The 15450-nt window shown below is 37.8% G+C and overlaps 2 protein-coding genes across 4 annotated transcripts; one reads left to right on the top strand and one right to left on the bottom strand.

Moving 5' to 3' along the window:
- Positions 1–3316: 3316 nt before the first annotated feature.
- On the top strand, positions 3317–5880 carry LOC106946812 (uncharacterized). Of its 3 annotated transcripts, none has more exons than XM_015031456.1 (5): positions 3317–3380; positions 3482–4159; positions 5326–5448; positions 5523–5566; positions 5649–5880. In XM_015031456.1, the coding sequence occupies exons 1-5, from the start codon at positions 3326–3328 to the stop codon at positions 5760–5762; spliced, it is 1014 nt and encodes a 337-aa protein (XP_014886942.1). In that variant the 5' UTR covers positions 3317–3325; the 3' UTR covers positions 5763–5880. The 3 variants fall into 3 exon arrangements, with proteins under 3 accessions (XP_014886942.1, XP_014886935.1, XP_014886924.1); XM_015031449.1 differs by having other exon boundaries at positions 5646–5880; XM_015031438.1 differs by having other exon boundaries at positions 5523–5880.
- Positions 5881–6776: 896 nt separating this feature from the next.
- On the bottom strand, positions 6777–9709 carry nitr9 (novel immune-type receptor 9). The gene is made up of 3 exons (XM_015031426.1): positions 9453–9709; positions 9004–9369; positions 6777–7290 (listed from the first exon to the last, which is right to left on the bottom strand). The coding sequence occupies exons 1-3, from the start codon at positions 9481–9483 to the stop codon at positions 6854–6856; spliced, it is 834 nt and encodes a 277-aa protein (XP_014886912.1). The 5' UTR covers positions 9484–9709; the 3' UTR covers positions 6777–6853.
- Between the last annotated feature and the right edge of the window lie 5741 nt (positions 9710–15450).

Below are 15450 nucleotides of genomic sequence, written 5' to 3'. Positions count from 1 at the left end.
TTCCTGATAAAAACAGACTCTGAGTCCATCAGATTAATAAGCCAAATTGGTTTATTAATCTGGTAAAGGGTTTGAAGGTCTTAAAGATTTGAAATCAGCTAACGCACTGAGGAAGACTGTCTGTGGGAAAATTTCCACACAGCTGGTAACACGCCTGGCTGTCCTAACAAGTTCATTCTGAAAGCAAGCCGCTAAATAGTAAAAGTGGTCTCACTTTTAGGTATGTCATGCCTTTAATGTCAAAAATAGTTAGCTTAATTTTCACGAGAGTTGGGAACATGGTTGTGAGTGTGGATTTATTCAGAGGTTGAAACGAGCCGTTCACGTTGGAAAGCCCTTCAACACCTCACAGCCCAAAGTTACTGATGGACTTTCTGATTCCAGAGACCAGAAGCATCTCAATGAGCAACAGTTTGTTTAGTCCAATGGATAGAACAAGGAAAATGTCCGACGTTTAATTTAAATTTAAACCCCAAAATAATTGGTTTTATTTCTTGGCTCTTTGCAGGAGTAGAAAACATGTTGGTGTACCTCTTTGTGGGATCTCTGTTTGGGTGTGTCACCACCATCCTGGTTGCTTTACTGATTATCTTTGTGAACAGGAGAAAGAGAAGACAACTTCACCAAGCCACGGGTAAAGTGGGAAACATTTATCATTCACTTTATGGCTACAAGTATAATTTTAATGAAATTTTTTTTATGTTTTCAAAACTAGAGTCCAGACTGCGTGTGGCCCAGACCCCAATGACCGAGGTAAGAATAACCAACGAATCACAATCTGAAATTAAATTTATTTTTATTTTTTATTCATTTAGAATTTTGTTCAAACATCCATATTTTTAACCGTCCACGTATAACTATCATGTATTTCCAGGATAATCACAGAGACTCAGGCGACCTCCACTATGCATCTATAAATGTTGAGTCGTCCAGCAGATCACAGAAACAGAGGAGGAGCAGCCAGTCTGTCTGTGTCTACTCTACTGTAAACCATGAGAAACAAAGAGTCTTTACTGTTCAGAATCGCTGAACTTTTCATACGAGGTGAATGTTTTTTCTGTCCTCCTCTGAATTAAGATAAACTTCGCAAGGCTTAAATAAGACATCAAACTTATTTCTTTAGGATCTTTTTTTAAACTAAGGTAGCTTTCTATTTTTGTGGTTTATATTCTTCTGTTCACTTCGTATGAATGAGTCAATGAATTATTTTTTCTTGACTTCAACAATATTTCTTTTCGTACATGATTCTATCTGTGTTTTCCCACAATAAAGGTGTTTGGTTTGTGTCTGCTTGCAGTTTATTAAAGCCAAACTTTTTTTTCAGTGTTTCAAACACAGATAGCATTACATCAACCTGCTGTTGCTGCATTGGCTCGTTTTTTTTGACAAGCTAATGAGGAACAAAGATCAGGATAAAATGGGTTTTATGGCACAAAAAAGTATAATTCAAATATGATACTCAGTCTTTTAAACTGGCCACTGAGCCTGAGGTACAAACATTTGTTTTGGAAGGTCAATTAGAGGTCATTTTACTCAGGCTACATAAACTCACTACATTTTATATCTCCACCGAAACACCTTGTCTGTCATGTCCCAAGTTTAGTGATTTTCAAACTCCTAAAACTGACACAAATGACACAAATACAGAATCAAAATGTTTTGAGATCACAATATAATAACAGTCTACAAGGTGAAACATCGTAAAATCTAATTGTTTCTTCTCTAGAACGTTTCACAGACATATAGATCACAAAGTGCTTCATAAAGGCAAAACAATTAAAACAAAAACATAATAATAAAAACATTAATCATAAGCCTGTCTGAATAAAATATCTTTAGTTGTTTCTTAAGAGCCTGAGCAGCAGGTAAGACGCCCCCACCTGGTAGAGGATTGTGTTATTGCCAGAGTTTGAATAAAAGACATTATATTAAAACATATCTGTAAATAACAGAAACATTTAAGAATGCTATTAGTGGTAATAAGCATATAATAAATATTGTACATAAAATAATAATACTGCATTTTTTATTTGGAAGTTCTGATCTGAACATATGTAATAATACTTCAGAAAAGATGGCCTATCAGCCATCACCCTAAGCTGAGACTCATGTTACTTTCTGTAATAAAAAAAGATTGCCTTAAATTTAAATCTGTCAGGGGTTTGAATAAATCTGAATTTAACTTTATGTCTGTGTGTGCGTGTGTGTGTGATAACTACTTGAATATAAATACAATGCCCTTGACTGTGTGTCATAAAAGTCTACCTGCTTTATTGGTAATAAGTCCAAGTACACTCTAAAAAGTGTATTTTGGCTGTAGTTCTGGACTTTTTTACATTAATCTCTCTTAATTTGTTTGGGTTAATGATGACAACTTACATTTTTGTGTTGAATTAACTTAAAAGTTACACATTTTAACTTAAAGGAACTTTTTACTTTCACTTTACTTGAAACAATTAAGTTCAGTGCCGCGTTCATATCCTACGTCTGACGTCATGACTCAAGCTTCGGTACATGCTTCATCATGAAGCACCTGGTCAGTACAGGGTGCTGTAGTAGCTGGTCAGTACAGGGTACTGACCAGCTGCTGCAGCACCCTGCAGTACAGGGTGCTGTAGCAGCACCCTGTACTGACCAGGTGCTATGGTGATGCAGGGGTAGAACACAACCCACATCAGGAGGCCTTAGTCCTCAATACGGCCATCACAGGTTCAATTTCTGACCTGACGATCTTTACTGCATGTCTTCCCCCTCTGTCATGACCTGTCTAATTGCTCTAAAAATAAAGCCCATATCTTTAGAAAATATCTTCCGAAGCTTTATTACTTCAAATAAAGATATTTTCATTAGAAGAAAATATCCTTTATTAATTAATTTATTTATTTGAAGTAATTTGACTTAAATTTGTCAAATTAAACCAGCTTAATATATTAATTTAGATCAACTTCATTGAATTACTTGTTAGCAATTGAAGCAATTTAATTAAGTTGGTTCAGCTATTTCCTTTTTACAAAGTACAATCATGTTCCACATCAGGAAACAGTTGAATTTCTGTTTTTTCTTGAAAAAGCATTTTACCATCTCTGGGTAAATAAATACTCTCCACATTATCACATGTAAAACATACATCCTTCTGTCTACTTTACTGACTCAGGTTTTACGCCCAATACCAGGTTCAAGAATCATAGAGCACAACTGTGGAGGGAGGCGGCACTGAAAATGACCTCAGACTGAGGCATGCACTCTGATTGGCTAGTCAGACACAGACCTAAAAAGGGAAAAACTTGCAGAGATTCATTTCTTTCATCACTGCATTTTAAGCACAATGACTCCTCCAGCCTTTCCTTTGTATTTAGTTTCTCTACTTGTTGTGATATCGGGTAAGTAGAGTTTTTTATGATTCTTTCATTCTCACCGTTCACAGCTCCTTCCATTGTAATTTCATCAGATTTCTTGTTTGTCTATATGGTTTTGTCTGCAGCTCATAAACCAGCTTCCACACATTTGTCATTACTTATGGAATCAGCTGAAGTTGGAGGCAGTGCAACTTTGCAGTGCCTCTGTTGGGATGATGCAGCTCTGATGTTTTACTGGTACAAACAAACTCAGGGGAAGGAACCAAGGCTCATCTGCAATTTCTACAAGTATAGCAATAAAAGCCGTTTTGAAGATGAATTTGACACCTCTCGCTTCTCTTTAGATAGTGAAAACCACCGGAACATTTTGCTGAACATATCCGATTTGAGGATGTCAGACTCAGCGACTTATTACTGTATAAAGAGCAACATGGCTGACTTCAAGTTTTGTGAGGGGACTACACTCATTGTGAAAGGTTCTGGACTAAACCTCCCAACATCACTGCAACAGTCTGAGACGGAGCCCATCCGATCACTGAACTGCTCAGTTCAAACTGGGAGCTGTGGTGCAGAGCACAGTTTTTACTGGTTTAGGAACTCTGGAGAATTTCAGCCTGGGTTGATTTACAGCCAGGCGGGCGATAAGAATCAGTGTGAGAGGAAACGCAAGACATCAACAAACAGCTGTACTTTCAACTTGCCAATGGAGAACCTGAATAAGTCACAAAATGGAGCTGATTTCTGTGCTGTTGCTTCATGTGGACACATACTGTTTGGAGACGAGACCATCGTTCACTCTGAAGGTAGGAAAGTCACCTCAGTTCAAGAGTCCTGGAACAATAACTCCAGGCCTTCATTTATTCAACAGCATCCAGATTCTGTAGCTCTTCTTGTAAATTGTTAGCAGTTATTGAGTTATTTACACCTGACTCACTGAGGGGTTTCTAGTACTTTCATTTGAATTCAAATCGTTCAACCAAGAGATTGTACCTAGATCATTGGTAATGGAGGATTTATTTATTTATTTATTTTTTTGTATTTTACTCTTATAACATTGTATGGGTTCAAGTTGTGGGTTGATGGTTTAATAGGACATTGAGCCTATCAGATCTGAGAATGGATACATTGTAATTATGTTCTATCTATCTATCTATCTATCTATCTATCTATCTATCTATCTATCTATCTATCTATCTATCTATCTATCTATCTATCTATCTGTCTATCTGTCTGTCTGTCTGTCTGTCTGAAATCTAAAGAGCACATTGTACTCTTAGTTGTTTTTCCACTGTTGGTAGTTGATTTTGTACCACATTTTGATCTAATCTTGTCTCCGTCTTGTTCTCGCAGAGGGACAGATAAAAGTTTTCGGTAACACTTTATTTGAAGGGGGGTGAATAAGACTGACATGACACTGTCATAAACACCTGTCATAAACATGAATAAGCCTTCATGAATAGTTATGACTGTTGTCATAAAGTGTCATTCGGTAAATTATGACACTTTTAATACAAAATTGACATTATTCAAAATGTCTTTGTTATGACAACTTGACATTAACCAAAAAATCATTACTGATATAAATTTGTTATAAAAGTATTGATGATTGCACTTTAAAAATTAGGTAACTTTATGTTATTAAAGGTAAAGTTTAAACAGTAATGATTTCCTGGTTAATGTCAAGTTGTCATAACAAAGACATTTTGAATAATGTCAACTTTGTATTAAAAGTGTCATAATTTACCGAATGACGCTTTATGACAACAGTCATAAATATTCATGAAGACGTATTGATGTTTATGACAGGTGTTATGTCATGTTTATGACAGTGTCATGACAGTCTTATTCAACCCCCTTCAAATAATGTGTTACCAAGTTTTCTGTTATTATAATTTCTTTGCAAATGTGGAGACGTTATCCTAAAGACACAAACCAAAATCTGTTGTGTTTTCTGCTGCTCGTCTCCCAGGTGACTCTGCCTCCATTGTCTTGGTTTATCTCCTGAGTGGAGCTTTGTCATTCACCACCCTGCTAGCAGCTACGCTGGCCTTCTCAGTGTTAAGACTGAGCAAAAGACACAGTCAGCAAACAGGTAGCTGTTGTCATTTAAAACTCTGCATAGCAGCTACAGAGTGAGAGTAAATGTGATTTTATCATCCTTTACAGATGACAGTGACACATTTTATACAAGAAACACTCTAACTGCTCAGGTAAGAATCATCCTCTCAAGAGTTATAGTCTACTTCTGTTTCAGTGCTGTATTTTCTCTGCTTTATATTTTGTCTGCAGCAGCTCCAGGGTGGAGAAAACCCCCAATATGCTGCTGTGAACGCTATGAAACAAAACATGTCAGAAGGAGCAAAGGAGACCTTCAGTGAATGTGTGTATTCTGCTGTGAGGCATTAGAGTTCTGTAGGTGGTGCTGATGTTGATGATTGTGAAAAACATGTTTGTCTTTATCTGACTTTATCACAGGGTCTAAAGGTGATATGTAAACTTGTAATAAAGTTTTGTACAAAGCTAACACCTGCTGTCTTTGATTCAGAGCGTGAATGTAGGGAATAAGAGAGGCGAGACAGCAGCAGCTACGACCCGACTGCTGAATACCGACGGGACGTTTGGCTCCCAAACGGCTCGTAATCTATGATCATATGCGACCCCATATTCAAACCAGAGCAGTCGCCATTAACATGTTAACACAAGTGATTCATCTGAAAACTTGAAGGTGTTAATGATTTTGAAAAACTAAAAAAATTGAAAACAATAATTGCAACATGTCCGATGTAAGTCAGAAAGCTGGAAGGTCAGAAAAATTATGAGATAGAAGGACAGAAGAAAAGAATAATAGGAAGCAAGAATTCCATAAGATAGCAGGAAAAAAGGTAGGAAGGAGCCAAGGCAGAAAGGAAAGAAGGAAGAAAAACAGGACACAACAGAAAAAGAGATTAACCGTATAAGGAAGGAAGGTAGGGAGGCTGATGAAACTATGACATCACTACTTTTGAATTGGAAATCCTACAACAAAATTATTGAATTTTTTCAGGGTATTTCCTATACAGCCAGACATTAAATCACTCTGATTAATTACAGTAAAATGAAATGCAAAGGAATGAAAAGTTACAGGACTGAAGTAATCTAAACCCCAGTTGCTGTTAAAGACATTTTGGAGGCAACTTCTATTGATAACTAACAATAATAAACTTTAAATCATTGTTTTGGCAATGCTTCTGTAAGAAAAAAAAAATTAACATTGACTTCTCAGGTGATAAGTGATCACTGGCTACATTAACTACTTTAGTTCCTTCTGGGTGCTGAAGATAGAATAAAAAATAATGTGTTTAAAAGGTAGTAAAATTAAAAAAAGTAAACTCTTGCATCAAACAGAAAAGTGCAATAGAGTTTCAAAAACTGGACTGCAACAGCAGGTGAAATGATTTATTTTGATTTCATTTGTGGCTGCTATGTAAAACTACATAACCCAACATGCAACACTGGACTTAATGGCTCTTTCTGATGTAAATACAAATGCAAATCATGACAAAGAGCAACAGAATCCCACTTCTGAACACTGAGAGCCAGAAGAAGATTCCCATCTGGGACAGCTGTTCTTCATCACGGCGCCTGACGAGCAGCTCGCTCCCAGAACCAAACAGCATCTTCCCACAGGAGGCAACAACACAGTAATAAGTTCCTGCATCAGATGAGCTCAGGTTGTTCTTCTGTAAATGGTACACACAGCTCTGTTGGGCAGAGGTAATTTCACACTGACTTTTGTGTGTGTGGAGAACTGCTTGGTGAGCTCCATGCCGGAACCAGAGGACAGTGTGTCCTCCTTCACAGGCCCCAGTGTCCACTGTACAGTTGAAGGTCACTGAGCTGCCAGGCTGGAGGGTCTCAGAGTTTGGCTCTTGGACTATTTCCACACGATTTGTTCCTGTAAACAAATCACATTCAGAGTTAACTGCTTATGTAACACTCAAGTTACTTTACCGAAACTTAAAGGAGATTAAATAACTTAATAACCAGAAGGTTTTGTAACGATCAGAACTTGAGGACCCGAAATTTCAGTCAGACACAGAATAAAAGTAAAGTACTTTAATTAGGGATGGGGTAAAGGACAGGCAACCAATAGAGTTCCTTTCAGAGGGTCGGGCAGAGAACGATGGTCAGGGCACAGAAAAAGGTTCCAAACTCACAAACGATCACAGGCAGACTAAATCCAAGGGCGAGGCAAGAGGCAGTGGTCGGAAGGCAGAAACAGGGTCAGGTCCAGGAAACAGAGGCCAGAGGAGTATCCAATGAGGGCTAGGCAAGGCAGGGAAATCCGAGGGGCAGAAAAGTGTTCAGATCGTGGTCAGGTCAGGAAGGAACGCTGGATATTTACTCACACGGTGGCTTTCAAAAATCTGGCACCGTCTGCCCTCCTGAGAGTGAATATAACTGCTGGTGACCAGGTGGGAGACATGAGCCTGATTGCGCTTCAGCGCAGCAGCATGCAGGTGAACCAGATAAGCTTGATGAGAGGTGAGTGCAAAGGAGGAGAACATGGCAGGCAGACGGGCCAGAAATATTACAGGTTTGGCTGCATATAGTCTCGTTCATGAAATGAATCAGATTCAGACAAAGGGTTATGGTTTTGAAAGTTGCCGGCTTGTGTATTTTGAAAGAAAATTTCAAAACATAAAGTACAAATATTGGACATAAATGTTTCCCTTTGGTACCAACAGTATCACAATGAGAGTAGTTACTTTAAAATCTCACCTGGGTGCATCCGTCTAATTATACAAATCAGAATTCAGTTCAAAATGAAACTATTTAATTTGACAAAATAAGTCTCACAACTGAATTGATCTCAGCTGTTTGCAACAAAACATTAGTTCATATGGATGGTTGCAACTTGCCCGCGCCACGTCCACTTCCTGCCACTTGGATGTGTGAAGTCCATAGGCGTCTTTAAAGTTTTAAGCAAATGTCCAAAAGTGGAGAAGAATGTCTGAGTACGTGTGTGTGTGTGGGTGTGCGTGTGTGTGTGTGTGTAAAAGGGAGACAGAATGGCGTGGAAAGGATTCGAGTTGCAGCCGGCCTGCCACACTGTGCAGTGCAACAAGGGAAGAAGTCGACTGGCTAGCTGTCAATAACAAACATCAACATACATCAGGTAGTAATAGAAAGTCCTCTCACAGGAGGACAGCAAAAAAAAAAAAAAAAAACCCTGACACTTCTTTTCATGATTCTCTCCTTCGTTCATTTAGCAGTTCAACACTCAAGTAGCACCAGAAAGGAATGAGGAAGACCTGCGTTCTGAGACTGAACAAGGCACCATTTGGAAGCAGCTCATTGGCTAAGAACCAATCTAAATCACACCATGAGTACATATAGTATTAGTAAAAATACCAGACAGTCAAAGGCCTTGGCAGTTTGATTTACAGCCACTAGGGGGTTGACTGTAATGCTTCAACATCCTTAGCAAAGTTAGAATGGAGCTTTCAGACTCCTGTCCTTCAATGAACTTGGCCAAAACTCTAGTTGTATTTCCATTACAAATGGGTGCAAATCTTTGACTAGATTTAAAACAGTACAAATTCATTCTTTAACTAAGAGCAAGGATATTACTAAAGTAATATGAAAAAAAAAGGAAATCCCATACCTTCAACATTCAAAAACACCCCTTCTCCAAACTCCACTGAGTTGGAGTAGGAGCTTCCGCAGTAGTAAGTTGCTGAATCTGAGAGCTGGACATCAGAAATATGTAAATGATTAATTCCTTCACTTCTTTCCACAGAGAAACGGGGGTTCTTCTCCAACCAGTGGAAGACTTTGGACGGTTCGTCGTATTTGTAAATGTTAGACAGGAGCTCCGGTCGTTTTCCTAATTTTTGGCGGTACCAGGAGAAGTGCATCGCTGACTGACTGCTGTAGAAGCAGCGGAGCTGAACATTTTCCCCAGCAATGGCAGATCTCACACCAGCATCTTGTTTGACTGGTCCTGATTGGATCACAGCTGTCAAATGAACTGGGCCAAGAGGACAGATGATAAGCTACAGTTATTTCCCTGTAGGTTCCTTTTTTAGCAAAGAATACTTGGTTCATACTTACAGACTCCACAGAGAATGGCACACAGCCGCATTGTGTCAGAGCTCCTCGGGACTAAATCATGTTGAGCAGAACAGCAGACAACAGCATAAAAAACGGGGTTACGTTTGATTGGCTTAGAGAATCAAACTGCGTTTCATTTCAAAACCTTGGCCTGAGCAGGAAACAAATCAGCCAACGCAAACATGCTGGAGCAAATGTAGAGGAAAAAATATTTCAACAAAGTCCCGTCCGAAATCATTAAGTTGAAAATAAAAAAATTATTGTGGTAACACTTTATTTGAAGGGGGGTGAATAAGACTGTCATGACACTGTCATAAATATGACATAACACCTGTCATGAACATGAATAAGTCTTCATGAATATTTATGACTGTTGTCATAAAGCGTCATTCGGTAAATTATGACACTTGTAATACAAAGTTGACATTATTCAAAATGTCTTTGTTATGACAACTTGACATTAACCAGGAAATAATTACTGTTTAAACTTTACCTTTAATAACATAAAGTTACCTAATTTTTAAAGTGCAATCAGTAATACTTATATAACAAATTTATATCAGTAATGATTTCTTTGTTAATGTCAAGTTGTCATAACAAAAATAATGTCAACTTTGTATTAAAAGTGTCATAATTTACCGAATGACGCTTTATGACAACAGTCATAAATATTCATGAAGGCTTATTCATGGTCATGACAGGTTTTTATGACAGTGTCATGTCAGTCTTATTCACCCCCCTTCAAATAAAGTGTTACCATTATTGCTAATATTAATATCACATGACATCAACAAGATTCATTTTTAATCTTGCAGTTGTTTTGCAGAACTTAGACGATGCAGTCGGGTAGCATCAATGTTACCCATCCTGCTCTGAAAACATCTTTGTTGTTTAGGTCAGTTTAATTGCCTCTTATTAAGGACCACAGAATTATGACATATTAACCTCATTTTACAGTGACAGTAACAAAAACCATGAACTGTGTCATGATGTGTGGCTAAGAAACATTTTTACTTCCTCTTTCCGTGTCACAAAAGGTCAGAAAATATACTCCAATTTTCATGTGCTGAAAAAAAAACTGTTCAATAAAACCTAAATCAACCTAAAACAACTACATGTACTCTTTTAGACACTGATAACACTGAGACCATTTCTGATAGAGTTATTGGAACCACGTCTGTTAAACCGTGAACTGTCACTATTTCTGCAGCTGTTACAGAGATGTTGTCAAAGACAACTGCAGGTGCTGCCCAACACCACCAACATTTCTTTGAATACTTTGCTGCTATATTGACAACCTGCAGGATCGGTATTATGACCACTAGTAAAGTCCTGTGTGTAAGCAACCACAGCCATCATCAGTATCGCATTCACCCCAGCCCTGCTTGGTCCGCTTTAATCCAACTCTAGTCCATTTGTTTGAGGAGATGTGAATGCATAATCAAACTCTGACATAAATCAAAAAAGCGAAGTCTGAATTTGGTTCGCTCCAAAAGCAGGAAGTGGACTATAGTGCAGGGTATTCTGGGTAAATACAACCAAACATAGAGTTTGAGTCTATCGCCAGGGGGCTCTTGGTCTTTTCACAAGAAAAAGAGAAATCCTACAACCGCTAAAATCTGACGCGGTCCTTCTTGGTTTACATTTTCTGAAGAAGGAGGTTATGTCTTCTTCAGAGGTTTTTGTGTTGTTTCCTTCAGTGGTTCTTGGTGCAGTGCCATCACAAATGAGAGGGTGAATAAGTTGCTCAAAGGGTTTGGTTTGTTTGACTCAGTGCACTAGCTTAAAATATTACAAATATAGCAATTTTAGTCCCCAATCAAACAGAGTCTACCGGACTATGTGAAAAACCATTCTAGTTGTATGAGAGTAAAACTATAGTTTGTGTTTTTGAGTAGCACAAGACAATTCACTGTCCTCTGTCTCCACAGGCTTCTTCAGGAGGAGGGATTTCTGAAAAGTCCAATAATGTCTATAATTAAATATGAAACCTTTGTTAATGATGTAGCTGCACCTGGAGAGCCATGGTTTTCAAAGTTTTCTCAAAGTAAAGCACATTGTCTGTGATGTTGCTTTTCTGTTGTCAGTGCTGAGCTTCACAAACCTTAAAGAACAAAGAGACAGTCAGTCAACCACAGCAGGGTTGACTGACATTGTTTTGATTTCTGTAAAGCCCAGCAGAGTGATTTGTGTGAAATGTAGGTTGACTACTGCCCCCTGGTGGCTAACTGCTCCACTTCTTTAAAATAACAGCACAGTCAGAGAATCTTCTGAATCTATTTTACAAAGTCAAAACAGCTAAATGCGCTACAGATGTCACACATCAAACGGGAGGAGTAAGGAAAACGTAGATGTATAACAGTTGTACATGATGAGAATATTGCTTCGTAAGAGTTTTGAAGGTTTGTCTTTATTAAACCTTGGGTGTCTGATTTGGTCTTACTGTTGAACATAGAGTTAAAACAAAGAACAAAGGTGAGATTGAAATTGTTGGGTGAGGTTTTAAGGAAAAAAGATGATTCTGGTATGGAATTTAAACAGGCCTCAAAATAATTTAAAATTAGACCTTTTCCTAGAGGAAATACGTCGATATGTTGAGGACTTCCAAAGCAACTGCCAACTCTGACCAAACTGTGCAAACACCACAAATCCAGATATATACGAGATGCCGTCTGAAAAGTTGCCCAGTCAAAAATGAACAGCAATAATTTGGGTTACTTATCCTGTCATCAGAGAAAATATATATTTTCACCAAGTTATACATATATTTCTAAATGTCACCATTTCAAACCATTTAATTAGTTTGATGAGACATAAATATTTAACTTAGAGATAAATATTTAGCTAACATACAGAAATAATTTATTTATCCTGAAGAGGGAAATTTATGTAGTAGCACCAACAGTTGTACAATAAATTGTTAAAAAGCTGAAATTAAAATACACACACATATGTACATATACACACATACATATACAAAATGCCAATGCTACACATGGTATCAGAGTATTAAAACAAGTATTAAGGAGTTTATAAAGGTCCTAGCTTTTATTTTGGTAGTCCACCTACCTGTAGCCCACAGGTAAGTGGACTACAGGTTGAATGCTATGTAATGTATGTAATGTGTTAACTAAATATATAGACATCTTGCTAACTATATACTTCGAACTGTATATTTAGGTTGTAAACTGAACACTTAGCTTGTAATAGCTTGGCTCATTAAATGTCTCCAAATATTTATTTTGAAGCTAAATATTGCTCATTGTTGGAAGCTCCATGCTGTGTTTCTTTTAGTCTCACTGAAGCTGAACAAGCATGACGTCATCCCGGTAAATTCCTCCAGTGTGCTTCGAACATTTTCTGCCTTTTCCTTCTTGATGACTGTTTTATGGAAAATGTGCTGCACGGTGGCTGACTGCAGGTAAATGTGAGCGTTGAACCCAGGTTTGCCTACATGGAGAACTCTGTTTTCTAAGCAAATATCTTTATTATAAGACACCACTCAATCTTCATGATGATGCAGAGATTTTTTTTATATATATAAACAAGTTATTTGAGTCTAGCAGGTTGTGAAAAAGTTCTATATTTTTTGTCACTTACTTCAGGCACAGAGTAAATTTCAAGTCTTTATTTTTAAAGGGTGTGTGATGATGAGAGTCTCACCTGATTGTATTATTTTATCACACTGAAATTAGGACAAAATATAGAAGTGGAGGAAGATTATGCAAAATAACAGGGACAGTAGCAACTGAAAAACACTTTATGATGTTCACAAATGAATTGGACATTTATGTTTTCTACTAACAGAGTAACTGGGCTGGGAGGGTGTTGGAGGGGGCAGAGGGACAAGGGCCAGACATTTTGGTTTTGTTGGGGACAACATAATCAGAACTGGGATGTTTCAGAGAAGAAGGCTCAGGTCTGCAGAGAGAAGGAGCAATTAGGGAGGAAGGTTATCTATGTTAAGATGTTAAGGTCCTACAGGTCAGAGACGGAGGCTGTAATCTTAAGCGATATCAATACTATTTCATGGCACAACTCTCAAAATATTTGAAAAAGTCCCATTAAAACAAATATGAACAGCTGTGTTTCCATTAAATATAGAATTGTGCTGTAGTGATAAAAAAGGACTGGATGCCTTTTAGTATTTGCTCAACGAAGGAGATGAAAGAACCTATGAGAAATATATAACACCAAATTTTGCAACATTCTGAAATTTTATCCAAAATGAGTTGGAATATCTCACAGCAAATAAATAAAAACTGCAATATCCTCAACAGTCGGTACAAGTTAAACGAAAATATTCCTAAATGCAAATGAACCCATCGCCATGCATCATTTCTAGAAAGTGGAACAATCCATGACGTTTGTCTTTAGACTCACTGAACAAACTCAAACCTTTCTAGGTAAATCCCACTTATCCCTCATAGTTCTAATGACTGTTTTAGGAAAAAGTGTTTCACAGTGACTTAGTGTAGGGAAATGTTAGTAATGAAGTCATCATCCAGGTTTGTCTTTGAATTCTCTTTTCTAAGATGATGCCAGGCTTTAAAGAAATGACACTGCACACAACTTCGATGAGAAGGACATTTTTCTGAAACATGAGGTGTTTGAGTCCAGCCCAAACCTGCTTTCCTTCCACTCGAATTGGGAGCTGCTAAAGTTACATCTTCATACATTTCTGTGGTTTTAAAACCTCTGTCCCTCTTGAGCCTTTGGACTATCTTTAGATTTATTAGTATTGTCCATCTACGGTCAGAACAGCATAACTTAAAGAGAAACAAGCAGTGATGTGAGAGTGAGAAATTTGTTTAATTTCCCCCCCCATATTTAGTTATTTCAATCAATCCCCGTTGCAGAAATCTTTTACCACTGAACTGAAATATTTTATCTGGAGATAACATTTTAGACATTAAACCTGTCATGTTCCGTGTTTCTGTGTGTTTATTTTTGAGTTTCTGTGTAGTCCTGTGAGTCTGTCTCTGCGTCCTCCCCGTTGATTGTTTCCCAGGTGTGTCTCATTCCCTTGATTACCCCGTGTGTATTTAAACCCACCTGTTGTCTTTGTTTGTCAAGCGTATGCTGCTGTGTCAGTCTGTAGAACTGCCAAGTCCTGGTTTGTGCTTGCTCTCTTTTTGTCCTTATTGTCAATTGCTACTGGCATTCAGCTGTGTGCTTGTTTCCTGCCGTGCTGCCTTTCCTGGACTGTGTACCGAGCATTATCATCATTAAACCATCATTATCATCTTCATACCTGGGTCTCTGCGTTCTCTCCTCACCACCAAACACACCACGCTTCCTGACAAAGCTAGGTTTTGTTTTAAAGGGTCATAAAACAGAATTATCATAATTGCAAAGATGTTTTTGAGATCAGAGTTATGAGGGTGCAGAAGTCTGCTTTAGTCCCAGCCGTTCTAACGTCATCTCATCAGGTTTATTTCTGTATTTAAAAAACTAAAATTAGCAAAATGGAATGACGATGCAAATAACCTCAATAAGTAATGTTGGGCAGGTATGTAGGCACATTAGCAGGACTCTGGAGAACATAACTGCATACTGAGGAGGCAGCCACACTAACAGTGGTGAACCAGCGGCAGCTTAGCAGAGAGATATAGGGGAAGGTGTGAGCAGCTCATACACAGAGGTGATTGACAGCTCAAAGTCCCTTCTTCTGGCTGTGACTGGTTGTTTCTGACAGTTTTAACAGAGTATTAGTTCATATGACAGCTGGCAGAAGAGTTCCATTTGTTTCAGATTATCTGTCTCATTCTGTCACAACATAGTAACAGTTTTAACAAATGTGTTAAAAAAAATCTATTTTTAATAAAAGTTACATATTGTAGTTTTAACATCTTAAACACATTATCACTGGAGGTTATAAAAGTAAATCTATTTTGTTAGGCCAAACTTAACACATGAACATCTGACAATCAGGAAGTAAGAAAGTTAAAAGAAGTTTTACAAGCATTACAATTAATTGAACAAATGATTACTTTAT

This window comes from Poecilia latipinna, unplaced genomic scaffold, assembly GCF_001443285.1.
Source record: "Poecilia latipinna isolate Pla-1442-1.1 unplaced genomic scaffold, P_latipinna-1.0 Scaffold14, whole genome shotgun sequence".
NCBI lineage: Eukaryota > Metazoa > Chordata > Actinopteri > Cyprinodontiformes > Poeciliidae > Poecilia > Poecilia latipinna.
This window is presented reverse-complemented; position numbering and strand designations above follow the sequence as displayed.